The sequence below is a fragment of the Parambassis ranga genome, chromosome 14 (assembly GCF_900634625.1).
Source record: "Parambassis ranga chromosome 14, fParRan2.1, whole genome shotgun sequence".
Taxonomy (NCBI): domain Eukaryota; kingdom Metazoa; phylum Chordata; class Actinopteri; family Ambassidae; genus Parambassis; species Parambassis ranga.
Window position 1 is genome coordinate 19852936 of NC_041034.1, and position 18704 is coordinate 19871639.

General features: G+C 41.3%; 1 protein-coding gene across 1 annotated transcript in view; it reads left to right on the top strand.

Annotated features, from left to right (window-relative positions):
- Window positions 1-18704, top strand: part of pknox2 (pbx/knotted 1 homeobox 2) — an 84088-nt gene that overhangs the window by 51561 nt on the left and 13823 nt on the right. The window contains exons 3-4 of the mRNA XM_028422241.1: window positions 1055-1161; window positions 4160-4296. Of these exons, the coding sequence (XP_028278042.1) occupies window positions 1075-1161; window positions 4160-4296 (224 nt within the window). The 5' untranslated portion in view covers window positions 1055-1074. The remainder of the gene's footprint in view (window positions 1-1054; window positions 1162-4159; window positions 4297-18704) is intronic.

The following is an 18704-nucleotide window of genomic DNA, read 5'->3' on the forward strand; positions in this document are numbered from 1 at the left end:
GCCGTAACCTCACAGCCGCACACTGCAAATCCTGGGCTTTAGCGGTCAGGCGGATTTACTGCTCATTTTTTATTTCCTGAGGCGGTAGCTCTGTATGGATGTTGCAACCATTGTGGAGATTTTGCTCAGATGTTCCAGTTCCATTTCACTAGCTTATAATCAAGCACTTTTCCTCCAGGTCAATGCCATTCATTCCAAGTGCACCAGTCCATTGTAAATTGCTGCCTGCCTTTCATGACCACACAAGGCTTTCCATGGCATTATAAGGCATTTTTCCAGATTAGGATAGCAGATTAGTGTACCCAGCCAGTACGTTTTCAGAAGAAAATGCTGGTGTGAATCCGAGTTTGGTGCACAAAACTGAAAGAAAAAAAACTGTGTTTAATCAAGTCTAATCAGCCTCTTCCCCTTTAGAGGTTCATATACACATAGGTTATATGTAGCTTCAGGATGGAGATCCAGCTGTGCTTGGCTATAGTAAGTTGGATCAGTGGTAGGGGGTCTCTGTGTGTGCGCATATGTGTGTGTTTGTGTAATGTACCCCCAAACCAATTAGCTCCTTCAGTTGGGGGCGGGGGCCATGGTTACAGCGGCGTTCCGCAGGGTACGGCCCCTTAGCCCTGTGGGGTCCCGGCCAATAGCAATTAGCTCACCAACAAGAGCCCTAATTAGCCCTCTTGATTGGCTTGGTTACAGTGCAACAACAACACCAGCAGCCAACACTTAGAGACGACCAAGGTGACTCCACCGCCATGCGAGGCTTTAAAGCCAGCTGTAATTAGCAAACAAGCGTAGCTGTTTGTAATTGGTAAACAAGTACTCGGGTTTGTTTGTGGTGTCATTATGAACCCGCTGCTATGTAAAGTATTGCTGTAAAAAGTATTGTTTGAAAGAAGTGTTAGGAGAGAAGCAGACTGATATGATGTGTGTTCAGAATCTTCTATTATTTAATCATAGCAGCACCTGGTGGCTGCTGCTGTAATAGAATCTACAATCACTTCATTCATGCGAGTTGATTTCTTTGCTTTGCTTTGTTATTTGTTTCCCACCACAGTCTCAATGTGAAGCTGTCCCATGATGCAACATGTGTCCCCAGCACCTGCAGTGACAATGATGGCCACCCAGAGCGTTCCTCCACCATCGTACCAGGAGAGCCAACAGGTGAGAGAAAGGGTGCATGCGTGCAATGAACTATAGATAGTGCTTGTTGTGTGTTATTTGAAAGTGCACATGAAACGGAGATTATTGTACATCGTAGGGTTAAATATGCAATCAATAACAATATTACAATTATTATTTTTTTTATTTTGCCTTAAATTAAATACAATATGGTGTGCATTTATATACCACTTTTTCTCCTACACACCCTTTTGTGCACTCACACACATTTAACATATTCTGAATAAACCAGTGAAATACACTTGTAGTGGTAGCAGACATCATGATCCCATAGACATATATAACTACGTGGAGTGTCTGTAATGTCATGTTGGCAGCATCAAGGTCCACCTAAAACCCCCAATACAGGCCGAAGTGATGGAGCAGTTGCTGAAGCAGAAAGCCCACACTCTTGAGTCGGCACCACTTAATGCAGTTATGCCCACAATTATGCAGAATGTTAGGTAGACATAAAACAATCTTTTTATTTTTGCTGCAAAGTTGGACATTTGAACATAGGAGTCTGTGAGGATTGACTCACTTTTGGAGCCAGCCTCTTGAGACTGTGGGGTAAACTGGACTTTTTATCACTTCCGCTTGGGCTTCATTTGTCAGGCAGGTTGCTACTTGGTAGTACGTTATTTTCCAGGAACAATTACCAAGACATCCATGGAAAACAAAAAAAAACGTACAAGTTGCTCAAATCCCTTTGCTACAACAATCAACTGTGAGGTCAGAATGCCTTCTTGCTGCCCCATGTGTTCCACCACTGACAGGTGCCATGCCAGATAATCAACGTTCACTTCACCTGTCAGTGCTCAGTGTTATGACTTGACTGCCATATGTCCAATGCTTGTGACAATGTGTATTTGCTTACTGTTGTCCTGTAGGACCAAGCACTATGACATCAGCACCAGATCAAGGCAGACACATGGTGATTGATCCTGTAGATCAGAGCTAGATGACCAAAAGTAAATATACACCATGTGCAGCTTTAGTGTACAGCTGGTCTGTTTTTAGTTGTAAATTTGGAAAATGTTAACACTGCAGTCTACTAGATGATTGTTTGCATTATGGATTAATTGTCCATAATTAATTGATTAATATCTTTAGACATAAACCAGTGGAAAATGTTACTTAGTTTCCAGACTAACAGTTCTAAACTTCCATTTATTGGTTCATTGTTGCAGCTTTACAAGCATGTAATGAGTATTTAGATGATAACTTTGTGTGTTTGTTTCAAAATAAAAGCCATGACCTCTTCATCAGACTTTATAAATAGGCTTAAGAGGGGACCAAAAAACGCATATGGTGGCTGTCTGTCCACATACTTTTGTCCATATAGTGCAATACTAACACCCTATTGCTACTTCAAGACTGTTGAGTGTGAAGGTTCCATGCTGTCGCAATGGAAGATAACAAAGTGGGGCTCCAGTAAGTGACACGAATAAAATAAATGTAATAGGAATATGACATAATACTACAGGGATGTTATAGAGCAAGACGATCATGCTGAGCACGTCTCTATAGGTTTATTAAAATGATGTTCCATGAGTCTGAATTGCATGTTATAATTAAGTGCAAGACGGATACACAGTGTATGTCAAAGTGTGAGAATAAGAGGTCAAGCCCCCGCCTGCTGCCCGACCAGCCATGCTGCTAACAGGTCAGTGTAATTAACACGGAGCTAACCGAAGCAGGACCTGGTTTTTGTTCAACCATCCAATGGAGGTGAAACTGGAGCGCCAGACCACCTAACCTCCTCCTTCTCCTCCTCCTAGTCCACACCACCTCTGCCTGTTTTGCGCCCAGAGGATTAGTGCCAGGGGAGAGCTCCCGAGCCGCAGCCTCCGTGCTCGGCAAATGCAAATGAGAGCTAGTTAAGTGTGAAGAAGCTAATTTATTTCCCATTTGGTGCTGGGATTAAGACTTGAAGCTTCCTCCCACCCCACCCTGATTCGAAAAAAAAAAAGAAAAAGAGAGGGGGGTTGTTAGACTCATTTCCTCTGAATGAGAAGACAGGAAAGTGGGGTAAAAGGATGAAGAAGACGGATCATGTTCGTGAAGCACATCACTTTCACAACACAAAGTGAACAGATTCCAACGATACCGCGATCAACCACCGCCAGCATCATCTTCTTCACATCGACACACAATGCACAGCGCCGTCAGACAGCTGTGATTCACACTCTTCTGTGCTTCTTATTACAAATTGAATATTTATCATTTAACAGCAATCTATATATGACTTGTGTGTGCGCCATGTTCAATTACAGAATCTATCCTAACACATTCATTGTGCTTAACAGCCTCATTACAAGGCGACTGACCTGTCAAGCAACAATGATTCATTCCAGCTACATCCTCATTTGTAGTCTGACGGCGTCGGATGCTTGTTGCACCTTATTACTTTTGAAAAAGTGATTAAAAAATTAGACCTCACCGGCAGCTGTGCGCTCAAGCCAAGAGGTAGAAGAGTGGGGTTTACACAGCTGATAAACATGTTAGTGGGCTCATTCGGGTATTCACATTTGGTCTGACTAATTCTGGTGAATTTGAAGTGACGATTTTTTTTCCAATGATGTAATCTATTAAATTGTTCCTCCGCCGCTTTCATCCATATGGGATGCCGTTTTGGCATACTAATGTATGACATTTCCATCAACAGACTTTTAGTCAGGAGCTAATTATCATAATGCATGCTAACATGCCAGACGTGTCTAATTTTGGATATGTATGCAATACAGTGTGAATGTGCTAACTTGCTCATTGGATGAAAATCAACAAGCTAATGTTGTTTTGTATATATAGCATGGCCAGACATGCCCAATCATCAAAAACCTCTCTATCAACAGTGGACAAGGGCGTAGTTTTAGCATGGACATAGGTGATGCGTCCCCACCAACAATTTGATCCCCACCACAGCGTTGCTAACATGTCTTAGCTTGGGTGATTTAACTGATTTAACTGAACACTGACAAACAAAAATATTCTTTTTTAGATGACGGGCACAACTCAGCAGAACACCAAGACCCCACAGGTCCACATCCCAGCAGCCTCTGCAGCAGGAAATACCTCTGTCAGTGTGACCCTTGACCCCCAGGGCCAGCTCGAGTCTGACAAGAGGGCTGTTTACAGGTTAGTGTGATCTCCCGTGCTATAAACATCATCTTTCACATACAAACATACACACAGACAACCATCTCTCGATGATGATGACTTCCTTTGTTGGGAGATAAAGTGGCTGTGTATTTGTTTGGTTTGAGAGTGCAGCATTCTGCCCTTGATCCCCCCCCCCCCCCTCGCTTGTTTTCTTCAGAAAAAAAACTATTACATTCTGTCTTTGGGCCCCATGCTGGCTTATAGAAATTGGACTAAATTGACTGTATGTGCTACTCCACGATGAAGGCCACGGGCCATAATGTTGCTTTTAATACGTTCTCTTAAAACCAGCCATGACATAAAAGCTTTTGAAATAGTACTTGAAGGGTGCTTCTTTCAATTTTCACTCAGTGTCATTCATAAACTAAAGACCACCTTGAGTAAACGCTCTCACTCATCAAAGGCTGTTCGCTTTCCTCCTCTTTGAATTTAATAAATTGACTTTAAAATAAGCATTTGATACAGCAGCAGCAGCAGCAGTGGGTTTGTATGGGAGACTATGGGCTGTAGCATCTCTGTGATGATTGGACTGAACCAATGCCAGGTTTAAATCTACATCCAGATGTGTATCATTTCATTAGGTTATTATTTTGTGTATGATTCCAGACCAAAATTTTAAAACATCATTTATTTCTCTTTCACGCCAACAGTCATTTTCAAAGGTAAGCATTCCTCTCTAGATGCTAGAAGCTCATCATACTGCTAGTAGATAGTTTTGTGTTGGATTAGTGTAGAGATACTCTGAAATTGATTTCATTACATGTAAAAATTATTGGCTTTCTTTTACAGGTACTGTATTGTTCTCATAATTTCCAAATATATTAGCAGGTATTTGTGCTACAACGGTCAGTTCCTATTTTTCAACACCCAGAATGCACTGCACAGGTTATTGTCTTAGTTTGCTGCTACTAAAACACGTTGCAGCTGCTTAAGCGCAAACTAAAACTCAACAATTGAATGAATGAAAGCGAAGGGTAACAGTGTACGTTCAACAAATCAGGCAGTCAAACTGTTGAGGTAATCTACAAGGTGCAGGCGGAAACAAGGTCATTAAAAAGAAAAGAAAAACAGACAAGAACACTTAAAAAATGGTTCAAATACATTTTGCTGAGACAAAAGACGACCTGACAACGACAGCACACTAAATACACAGAGGGACAATGAGAGACAGGTGTGACACATTTGGGCGGGGCTGGTCAGTAGCTGGTGGAGACGCAAGAGGAAGCAGACAGAACTGAGGAAGAATGAAGAATACATAGACTCACTCCTTACTCCCTACTCCCCATATGGGGAGTTCCAAGTAGGGCACCATACAGTGAACTTACTGTGGAAGCATTTTTGGACATTTTGGACACTACCTCCCTCATTTTCTGTTGCCGCTGATTACGTCAGTGCTGTCGCAAATTAAACGAGTCAATCTCGACTAACAAAACTACGTTGTTAGCAACAGAGCAACAGAGTTTGTTTAGCCGGTCATGCTACATTCTTTAAACCATCATTTTATCTATAAGACAGGTAACGTAACTTCTGTTCCCGTTCTTCTTGCCGGTCTGAGCAATGCATGATGGTGACCAACCAACTATGAGACATTTGTTACATGAGGACAGTACGTAAAGAAATGTGCTGTAAAATTCCAGTGTTCACTATTACAAGTTCAAACCTATCTGACATCGATGTTACCACAGAAAACAGACGAGGAAGGTCCAGAAAGCCAGCATTAAAAAAAATAAAAACTCTGAAGTAGAGTCTGAAGTCATGACGATACATCACATTGCTGGTTTTTAAACAGTTGGTCTCTAAATGTGTACACTGATCTCTTAAAATGTTTCTATTATTTACTAAAAAACAACAGTTGCTGCCATATTTTATTATCAGAATCTCAGTTAAAGCATTATGAAGTGTTGTCTGATTATCAACTGTGTTTTCCTCACTTTGTCAGCCTTATTTTAGGATGTTTACATATGGCCCTACAGACAATCGTTCCACATTCCACGCTTCTTATTTACCGTGTAGAGACCCTGGAAGGCACCACCTTGTTAGGTGTGGAAAATAAGAAAGAAAATCACTAGTGGGTGAATCCAAAAACACCAGTAAAAAAAAAAAACACACACACACACACACCTCCCTCCTCTCTCTGCTCATCACTAGAATATTGATGCACCCTTATAATGAGCTTGTATTATCTATTTATGAAGTAAATTATTCAAAATATAGAGACATTTTTAATCGAGCCGGGGCGATCTCCCGGTGTAGGCAGCGCACCAACAACTAACTAACTAGATTTTGTTGAGGCGGAGGCTGCTCTGCACAGGCTGGCTCTGCACCAGACCAGACCTACAACAGTGACACTGCACGCAGTGTAACGGCGGCGTCTGTCCCTGGCCTCCTCGGGTCCTACCAGCGGGTATCCGCCAATACTGTCAGAGGAGGTGTGTGAGCACCCCACGCTCAGACCTGAGGCAAGCCACTGTAAAGTCCTTAGCAGCTCCTCTGAGATACAAGGCTGCCTTTGATGTCAGCAGCCATGTTTGGAGCCGCTCCGGGTGGTAGGGGTGGTGGTGCTGCTGGTTGAGTCAGCCCCACTTCCACTTCCACATGGGGATTTTGGATCTCCTCTTTCTTCTCTAAAACACACATAAGGGAGGTACATAGTGGCAACAAAACCTTTTTTTAACAGTCTTTTTATCCAGCTCTCTTTTTAGAGAATGCATTACTGCTAATGGCAATGTGCTATATAAGAGCAGGGATCTGTGCATGTATGGATGTATGTGTTGACTGCATGAATTAATATTAAACATATGCAAAATAGAAGGTGTAAACGCATACACAAGTACAGGGTACAGACTGAAGCTATAGCAACATACAGTTTTTCTGTAAACCATAGCAGAAATTAGCATGTCATGGCTTTTTTTGGCTAAAAGACAATTCAGTTTTTTTATTAATTCAGATAATTGTATTTGTGGCCTACAGAAATGTGATACTTGAATGTTATGTTTATTAATCTTCACAAATGAACCACAATTACTAGCAGTTTAAAGCTGTTGCTGTCACATGACTGCATCATCACCGACATTTTTACCACCAGTTTCTCAATTCACAACTCATTAGCTTGTTACCGAATGCTTCAAGATGTACAATAGCTTAAAAATCATTGTATTAAATAAATATAAAAAAATCATCTTTTGTTAACCACATGTTATTTTAGGCAATTAACAAAACCCATTAAAAAGTGACGAAACACTAAAATGCTAATTTGCTGAAAATGGTTTTAGGACTCATTTGCATAATTTTTCAACTTACTAGACCTTCATGTGGTACGGAGTGGTATTGCACAAAGCTTTTGACTGTGGCTACCAGGTTAGCTTGCTAACTTCAGTGATATTTCTGCAACACAATCATTTAGGTCAGAGCCATATTGGTATATTTTCTTCTTTATATGGAAATGTGTTTAAACCTTAAAGTATCTATAAAGAGGTGAAGTCCCGCCCCTTTCCAGTGCAGCCTATCAACTTATTATGGATGCATGCCATCACCTGGATTGGTGAAGTGCCCCTTTTTTAACAGCAGCCTTATTATCATTAAGTGGAATGAAGTTTTCCGTTTTAAACATCTGTGAGAGCCCTTGAACAATAGATGGTTTACAGGCAAACATAGCTGAAGATGATCAGTGTGGTAACAACAGCACAGGGGTGAAGGATAAAATAAGGTACTCAAATAGTGATATAGTTAAAATGCTGTGATTACGAGTGTCAGAGGCAGCACGGAGCATCCAGCAGCATGTGCTGTTAAACATGATTATGTGTAATTCCTTGCTGTTCAGTATTCAGAGGAGGCTGAGTAAAAAAAAAATATTTTTTGGATGCGTTTTTTGTCCTTGCAAGGAGCTAATGACTAAACGCACCTTGTTATAAACACAATTAAATTTGACTGCACTTCCGTCTCCCACAGTGAGTCAAATTATGCAAAAAAAAAAAAAGACACAAATAGCACTCTTATTTTAATACAAGTCTGATCTGCCAGCGCTCTCTCTGCCTCTACACAGGGCTCATATGGGGGCTGTAGACTTTGAAAAGCAGAAAAAAGCAGCAAGAATCTGCCATTTTTTTTTCTTTTCTTTAATTATTTTTTGCTCAGGAAGTCTGTGCAGGCTTTAATGTTTCTTTTCACTAATTGCTGGAATGCCAACTTTATGAGGAGATGTGTGGTTTCCTCTCTCCCTTCTCTCTGTCTCTCTGCCTACTTTGTTATTAGCGGCAGAGTAAATGTGTGATAGGGTAATTAGCCTAATGAGTTGTGGCATTTACTATAAAGATCCTTCTGGATTCCCTGCATCTCATTAAGAGAAGCTGGTGAGGCAGGCTTTTGTTTTTCAGGTTGCGGATGCAGCGTTTTTGCGCTTGATGGAAACATGCACTTAATTGAAAGAGACATGATAATAGTCCTTTCTGTTTTCAACAGAAACGTCCTTGTGATTTCTAAGAAGCGATCTTCTGTGTTTTTACCAGAACTCGCTGTTTTAAGGTTTATGAGTTTGCATGTCTGGCTTTACATGTAGTGAAAAGGCAAGGTGTGTTATTAAGAAACGCCTATGCACGATTTCACATTTCAACAAATGATCGATAATAACATACATTTATTCAACATTTCCTCATACATTAGAGCATATTCTGCATGTTCACCTACTAGAAAAGGTCATTTTTAACAGGTTGATGGCCACGCAGCTCAACACATAAAGGTGTTTTCTTATATTTTAATAACTTTAAGCCTTTATTTTGACAGGAAGCAAACACACAAAGTTATAATTTAAATACTCATCATATATATAACTTTTGAACACTACCGTTCAAAAGTTTGGGGTCACCTGGAAATGTCTTTATTTAAAAAAAATGTTTTTTTTTTTTTCAATGAAGATAACATTAAAGTAATCAGACATACAGTCCAGACATTGTTAATCTGGTAAATGACTGTTCTAGCTAGTAAAGGCTGATTTTTAATATATACAAAGGTACAGAGGCTCTTTTCCAGCAACCATCATTTCTGTGTTCTAATGCTACATTGTGTTAGCTAATCGTGTTAAAAAGGCTCATTGATTATTAGAAAACTCCTGTGAAATTATGTCAGCACAGCTGAACTGTTATGCTGATGTGAGAAGCTGTAGAACTGGCCTGGTGACCCCAAACCTTTGAACAGTAGTGTATATATATATAGCTCCAAGAATTAGTCAAGGAACTTGAGTTTGGAAGTTTTAATATGCACATTTTCAGGATCTTACACCTCTTTGTCCATGACATGTCTGAATCCATTGATTGATCAATCATAGACAATCAATCCATAATGCAAACAATCATCCAGTAGACTGCAGCATTAGGACTTCTACCTTAAAACATTTTTGAGTTTTTGAGTCCTTGTGGGAGGCTGTGACTGTTGCCATGTTGGTAACATCTGAGTGCACCTAAACTACTCATTAATCCAAGTACAGGCAAAGACGAAGGGGGGCTGTGTTTACTTCATCTGTACAATTTAGGACACGTAGCTATTTTCTCAGCTGAAGTCATGTTAAGCATTCGCCTTGGTGTGTCCATTAAAAACATTTGGTTAGGTTTTTCTAAATATTGTGTTAAAATTTCATGCCACATATCTCTACTGTTTTCGGCTATGTCTCATGGGGACAAATCCTGCCTTGACCCATACATACACACACATAGATTGAAACCTGACCAATATTGGAGTATTAGGACCGATAATGATTCCTATATTATAATATCAACCAGTATTATCTGCTTAAATTAAAGGCAGTTGAACTGGACAGTAATCCACAACACCGCCCCTCAGTGCAACAGAAGTGACTCCTGCATCCTGTGATGTCACTTGGATACCCTCTATTTCAATTTCTACATCATACATAGTGACTGTGGTAAAGATGAGTGAGAGGATTGTCATCAGATAAGGTTCATGTAAAAGCAGTAAGCAACTAGCAAATCAAACACAATTTAACTAGGCAGTGGCACTAGTCTAAGCCTCTATTTTTGCATTAGCTTTTTAGCAAAGCTTTACATTAGATATGACCACAGGTGGGCACACTGCTCATTTCAGTGGCTTGGAAATGAATGGGATATTTCAAAAAGTAATAGCCGAGAGAAAAATAAACAACATAAATATGGCACAGTTATTATATATTTAACACACTTTACCAGGATTATAAAGTGAAAAAATGTATTCTGACAGCGGTGGAATCCTGCATATCATCATTCTCTCCTCTCCATAGTGGGTCTTTGCTGAAAGCTGCTCTCATGCTGGTCAGCCTGTGTATGTTTTTTTTTTTTTTGCATTGAGACTGGATTGTGTGTGTATTTGTGAGAAGGTTAACATGCAGTCATGCTGACACTTCTGAAGAACTTCTATGTGCCGTTAGTGTTAATGGCATCCAAGAAGTAAAGATTTGAAGACCTCTCATGTCGCACACAACAGGAGGCTGCGGTTTTAATTTGACACGTCTGAAGATGGCACTTCTTTCTTTTATATGTGTGTGTGTGTTTGTGCGCCTCCTTAACGCACCGTAGTCTGTTTATCCTCACCGCCACAATGCATCAATGCATCCTCCGCCGCTGTGCTGCTCTCTTCCAGCGGCGCAGAAACTCATGCCGTCTTGACAGGCTTAAAACAGTCTGTGCCTCTTTCCATTTAGCGGGTCAGCATGTGTTGGTGCTCGGTCGCTCCTGAATGCAGGAAACTGTGTCAAAGCTCAAGTGGTTTTATTGGCTGTTTCTTTCAGATACCCGTTTTTACGAGTTTCCTCACCGCTTGACTTTGGATGAGAAAGGAAGTGCAAAATGTCCTTTTTTTTGTTGTCGTAATCTGTGTTATCTTTTCTTGGCACAAGAGTGGCCTAAGGCACAACACAGCAAAGAACACAATTTGCACTTCACAGCTGTCACGCAATACCCCCTTAGTAAAACAACAATTGTCCATTCAGACAAAAAAATTAATTCTATCTTTGTATATAATAGCCTTCATCATCATTCAATTTATACTATGCTAATGCTAGCAGGCTGTGTGGTACTGAATTCTTTCTCTAGATGTTGCCTTCCAGGTTACACTGCCTATCAGTGAAGGTTGGTGTAGCTTAGCAATAACATCCTGAAAAGACACAAAAGCCACACACACACACAGACACACACACAGAGACAGGCAGACATGTCTTGTGTAAAACAGTTTCTAGTGGTTGGAGGACTGTTGTTCAGACCAAAATCAGTTTTTTTTTCTTTGGTTCAGGAGGCCTGACAGAAACAAAAGTTCAGGACCTGAGAATGAAAAGGCAAGTGTAAAGAGTAGAGGAGAAAGGAAACAGGATTTATTCAGCTACTGCCGTGGGTTCTTTGTGTGTGTGTGTGCACCCCAACCCTTTTAAAATACTCCTGCAAAACAGGGTGTGTTTCAGACATGTAGCCTGGGGAAACGGGGGCCTTGTCGGGAGCAAACTCAGCAGGACTCCACCGCAAACTGGCTTCTAATATACAGGGGTACAGCAGGCCTGATTAGACAGGCAAACAGTGGGGAGCAGAGAGAGAGAGAGGGAATTCGCACACATTCACATAAACACGTACCTTGGAACCCCCCCACGCCCACCCCCCACCTCTCTCTGTACCCCCTTGGTGGCCTGCCAGATTATTGCGGAAGCAGGCAGACATGACTGGTTCTTTACATGACTACGCTGCTTTGATTGGAGCTTGTTTTCATGCAATGCTCTGTGCCGGCAGGTATAATGTGCATTGTAAAAAAAAAACAAAAAAAATGGTAATTCATATTTTAGAGATAATCTTGAAGAACAACTCATATGCACGTTTACTTCAATCATTACTAGAGGATCAACTGCACGGGAAAGTCTAAAAATGACACTTCATGCTGAAAAGGGTGGAACTAGAAATCAGCAACCAGAAAAAAGGCACCGTGTGAACCCTTTATGTCAAAAAGTAATAGAACACCCTGAATACACTTGGTTTAATGCAAGGTTAAACAGAGACTGTTACCAAACATTATTATGTGCTAATAGGCAGGATAAAACACATGTGTTGTCTATTTTCATGTTGCTGTTGGTAGCAAAATGCTGGCTGAAAACTGCAGAGAAAAGGTAGCAGTGTAACAAATAAACAGCAAATAGTAAACTAAAGTTCATGCACAATTATTAACGATGTACTTAAATATGCTGGAAAAAATGTTTTTAATTTAAATTACTCAAAAAAGAATAAAAGTGATTCAGTCACTGTAAGCAACCTCCCTGTCTTTATGCTGACATAGAAAATTTAAGGCAGGGAGAACAGCAAAGACCCTGAGTTCATGTGAGCGTCATGAACTCACAGTCATGGCCTTAACCAGGATTTTACAGATCCAGAGGTCCAAACAGCATCCTTTCTGTAACAAAATATGCAAAACTGGCATTTAAATATAGTGCTGATAACCATTTCCATGGTTATAGACAGTGTCATCAGGAACAGCACTGAACGTGTCTTGTCACCTCTAAAGGATTTTTGGCCCAGTTTACAATGAATAGCACAGTATGACCTGACATCTGACCTGGACTGGTCCAGGGTGTACCCTGCCTCTAACCTGTAGATAGCCTGTGACCCTCGGATAATGGATGGATGGTTGGATAATTACTGAAACCTGGACCTGAGCACCCCATACCGTAACGCCTCATATAGAACGGCATCTAAAATCCTTGTATAAGCCAGCTTGACTGGGCTTTTTCAATGACGCCTCGCTTTTTACTGCAGTAAAAACCTCTGCATTGATCACTGATATTAGTGACAGAAGCATTCACTCCTCCCATCATCACACATACAAAGAAAAGCAATCATGCCAGCAATCAGGATGAAGTGCAACATCTTGATGTTATGCAATATCTTTGCAGCAACAAAGTACATCAATTCTTAAGGTAAATCTGTATATGCACCTCAGACACAACACAGAGAGCCAGGCCTTGGGGACCTCAATGGAAGCTATGGCATTAATAGTGCTTATGTTTCCATCTTTAACTTTAATCTGTTTGAAGAGAACAACAAAGAAATACGAGTGTTGTATGCCTGCGGGATCTATGTTTTTGTGTGTGTGTACAAAATGAACCTCTCCTCATCTATCACTGTCTGAGTGCTTTATAGGTAATGTTGATGTAACGATGTAATGTATGAGCTACAGTGTGTCAGTGGTGTTTTACTTTATAAAACCAGATTCTCAAAGGCCTGGCTTAGCAAGAGTACTTGGTGGTAAACTAGAATTCCGTCGCTAGTCGATTTCCCAGACTGAAATTGCGAGACAACGTGCTGTCTGGTCGGTTCCTTTGTTGTTTGTTCAAAATAATTTCTTTTAAATGAGTGAAGCTGTGAAGGGAAAGTAGCCTGCTGTTAGCGTGCTAGTCTGTTGTATACAGACACAGTTAGGTGTGTGTTACTCCTGAAAATCATTTTTCATGTGTGTGTTGCTGTAGTTCTATAGCATGGCTGTGGTTGACAACAGTCTGAATTAACTAATTAATTTCCCTTCATTAGTAACGGTCAGGCTGCAGTACATTACATTTTATGATTTTATGTACACCTAAAATGAGCTTCCCCAGCAGCCAGCACTGCTTCTGACATAGACTGTGGTGCATCAGGTAAATGTTGATTGCAAAGGTTGTACATAAATATTTAACTTCATAGATAAAAAAATCATGTAGAATTACCTTCCCCTCCAAGTGGTAGCAGCACAACTCACCTACAGTGATGAGTATGAAAATATTCCATTGATTTCCTTTTTGGACTTCTGGAACACAAGAAGTGGTGTTGATTACAGGTTACTAGAATTCTAGAAGGGCTGTGAGTCTACAGCAGACAGAAATCACTGGGGACCACTAATTTAGGTGTTACAACACTTCAGGATATGCCAGGTTCTACAGGTTCTAGGAAATCATTTCCCTCCTCAGGAAAGGAAGCAGATGCCGGCCAGAGTCGCCACGTCCCTCACCTTCATGTTTAAGTCATCACGTTCCCTGCTGGTCTCTGATTTTCTGTTTTGGGCTTTTTGTTGGCGACCCAGCACGGTGCAGTGCTGGAGGGGTGGTGGTGGTGGTGGAGGAGGATGAGGAGGAGGGGAGGGACGCCGTGCTGACTCCACTCGCTGGCCGTCCTGTAAATCGCTCTTTTATGGCCCCTGTAATGATCCCCCAGTCGGCAATCTCCACTTCGTCGCACTGCAGATAGGACCTGCCGCTTCTGGCGGTCGACATGGGGGTGCTCAGGGTGGTTGGAGGAGGTAGTGGGAGAACGAGAAACACACACATCGCGTGACCATGCCCCCACATACACACAAGCAGACACATTCACGTTCATAAAAATGCATGCCTTTTCACACCCCATCTACCTTAATCCCAACTTCCTGTATAAAGGTCATAGAAAGCGCCAAAGGGTAGTGTTTTTACCTCGCTCTGACTTAGTGAGCTCCTACTGTGCGTAATGGTATGTCGTCGACAATACATATTTCTTAGTGCGCACCCTCATTGCATTGATAGCATTACCCTTTAACATCATTTATTCTAAATCTGCCTGTTAGCTGGAGAGTGCTGGTAATTCCCACAGAGCACCATCCCTAATCTCAAAGAATTAGCTCAAATTAGCTAAACACCCACCATCAAATTGTCCAAACTTTTAAAGATAAAAGAGAACAATTTAACATGTGTCTTTCTATCACTTCTGATTTAATGCTTTTATAACTCATTCTCAAATTGTTGCAATGCAAATATAAGTACATGAAATGCAAATGAATCCACATGAAGCTTTTAGAAAGCTGACTACATACAATTCTGACCATGTACAAGTTGTGCTCAGATATAAGAGCCTTTCAGCTCAACAGTGTCTGCTGTAAAAATGCAGTTCAGTTTTATTGTGCTTCCTGAATGTTAATTTAAGTGTGCCTTATTGAAAAGGAGCAGCAGGAATACTAGCAGAAGAAATGATGCTCAGAAGCTTTATTAACACTACATCGTTACATTAAAACCACTTAGTTTTAATCCTACTACCTACCTGGGTAGGTTGAGATGTTATAAATACACAGATTTAAAGGTTAAAACTACTCCATTAGTGTTTTGATGTTAACACTACATAGTTTAGACATCCTAGTTAAAGGTGAATACAATAAAACTAAAAGCTGAGGTTTAGATGTTTACAAGAAGTTACTCTAGACCACATATGTCAAAGTCAAGGCCCGCGGGCCGGAATGAATTATCTATGGCCCCCGGGATGATATTTGATTAGTATTAGAATCGGCCCGCAGGCCGTAGCCGCCCGCTGGTGTTTTGCACGCACCAATACTACATTTCCCACAATGCAACGGTAACCCGCGAACTCACTGCAGCGCAGCAAGCGGACTTCGGCTTCATCATTCATTAGCAGTCAGAGCAGATGTCAACTTTCAGCTACCTCCTCCCCAAACAATGGCTAAACGGAAGGTGGATGCTGAGAACAGGGGGTTTCAAGCTCGGTGGGAGGCAGAGTACATGTTCACTGAGGTAAATGGCAAACCTGTGTGTCTTCTGTGTGGAGAAAGTTTGGCTGTAATGAAAGAATACAATTTAAGAAGGCACCATGAAACGTCTAAGAAACACACAGACAAAGACAAGAATATGGACACGGAACAAAGGCTACAGAAGAAGAATGTACAGGACATGTGATTTTTCTTTGAAGGCAGTTTGTTCTTGTCTGTGCGCCTGCTGAAAAATGTTTTCCCGATTATTCATTTAATCATTAAATAATACACTGTGTTAGGTCTTGGTTCAATAGGCTACGTGCAATCATTTCAATATGTTTAATAAACATTGAATCAGTCCAGCCCTCGGCTTATAGCCAATTTGTTTTTTGGCCCTCTGTGTATTTGACTTTGACATCCCTGCTCTAGACTGTAGTATGTTTGTAGATTAAAACTACTCTTCTACATTTGGTCAGTGTTCAGTTTGTCTTATATGTTAAAACTACTCAGAGGTTTAGATGATTAAGACACTTGGTTAGGTTTGCCATAGGGATGTCCAGATCCGATCACGTTATCGGAAATCGGGCCCGATTATGTGGTTTCAGACTTGATTTGAATCGGACGTTACCTCCCAATCAGGACTCGGATATATATGTATTAGGGCTAGCAATGACTCTCTGGCGCATTGTCTAGGCGTATAATTTGGGTGGGAGAGGTCCTGGGTTGAAGCCGTTTCCTTTGGGAAATTTCCCAGTTTGGGGAGGGATCAAGTGTTTGTAGTTTGCGTTTTAGGCAGTTTGAAGTATTGTGCCCATGGAAAAGGGTTGTTGGTGGGGTAGCGAGCACTCAGGACAGACACACAGAGTTTTGCTTATATCCCATGGCAGCGTGAAGGCGCAGGACATCACAGCCAAGATAGCACAAAAGATCGCAATGAGCGACCTGCCATTTGCCTTAAAAGTATCGGATAGGGACTCGGTATCGGCAGATACTCAAAATCAAATGACTCGGACTTAAAAAAAAACAGATCGGGACATCCCTAGTTTGCACCATACAGACACATGGTGTAGGCACAGATGGATGCCAGATATGTACACTGGTTATTTCAAGGCCTGGAAATATCTTTGTTCTCCTTGTGAAGATGATAGGCTGCTGTGTTTAAACCATGATTGATTGGTATTAAGGGACCCAAAGTGTACCATGAAAACATTCTCCACACCATTACACTCCCACCAGCAGCCCGGGCTGTTGACACAAGGCAGGTGGGGTTCATGGATCCATGCTGTAGACACCAAAGTCTACCATCTGCAGCCTCAGCAGAAATGGAGAGCCATCAGTCTAGGTTGCAGTGTGCAGTGGAACTTTTCTGTTTACTTTTATTCAGAAAAAAAACAAACATGCAAACTGTCTTCTGGTTATTAGCTTTTAATTAATGTGTGTTTTTAGCTCGGGTACTGTTGTCGGCTTTAACTCTTTCATGTGGACACACTAGGCTAATAAAGGTGTTGTGTACTCTCTTGCTCTACCCACAGTGCCCCTGGGTCTTCTGGGCCCCCAGAGCGGTGTGCCATTCCCAGCAGATGTCTGTGAATAGATGTGTTAGCTTGTTAGTGTGTGCGTTTGTGTGTTTGCATGGTGTTTTATAAAGCCAATCAACTTGTCTCATGAGTGAAGCAAAGTGTCATTTTGTCAAAACAAGCAGGCTGATATGTTGTATTTTTTCATGTTTATAGATATTAATGAGAAAAAAAATAGAATGATGTCATCCTGTTGGCAGAATTAATTATTTTGTGCAATAAAAATACCACAGACTGAATGTGAGAGTAAATAACTTGTTGAGACACTATTTGCTGAGCCAAGAGTCCCCCCTGTCTGCTCTCAGGCATACTCCCCACTCCCCCGCCCCACTAAGATTCTTCTCCACCCCACCACCACACGCAGATATTAAACAGACAAGGACGAGACTCTCCACTCTGCACGTGACCTTACTGTTTAGCATTCCTGCCACGTCTGGCTGAGGGAACGGCATTAAATTGGGATCAGGCAGATTAGAGTATAATATAGATGACTATTAAAGGCTGCAAATGAGAGCCATGGGTTATAGTGAGGGGCCCGGCCTGCATCCATGCCAGTACAGCCCCCTGCAGTATGCACACACGCATGTTCACAGCAGTGACGCCGTGTGAGATAAAAAGTGAGAAAAACATGACCTGCAGTCAGTGATCATCATTAAACTGTCAGAGCTGTAGGTGTAAAAATCATCAATTATAATATATTACGTTTTCTTCTGTTTATCAAGCCTTTATTTATAATTTATTACAACACCGTTCTTCACATGATCACACCTGGAACTGGAGGTGTGAAAGCGGACATGTCAGTACATAAAACGATGTCTGTTTCACATCACACTAATAATCTGCACAATATTTCATTTGGTAAACTGATGAAAAGTCATAAATAAAGGTAGAAAACAAAGCACACTCTAAATAGTGGGAGGCTTTCTCTGAAACTAAAGCAACACAATACGAAGTGTATGGATGGAATACAAAAGGTACTGAATCCTGCAATATGACAACACATTGTCACAGTCACCAAAACTTCCATCTCCTGTCCTCTGAGATTTTATTGCACTGTAGCTCCGTGTCACCCTGGCTATTAAAGCGGCGGCTTTCTTCCAAGTGGAAATGCTCAATAATTTGGCATGTACTACATACAGCAGTACAGTATGGACCATTGCACAGTGTATCTGGGGGATCTTATGTGAATGACATTCCCTATAAAAGGCAGATGGTAACAATGTAGGTGACACTCTAAGCCTGGTGCTGTCACTGGACCATATCCTATCCACTTAAAGGTCCTTTTTGAACCCTGTGCGTACGATCAGCATGTCC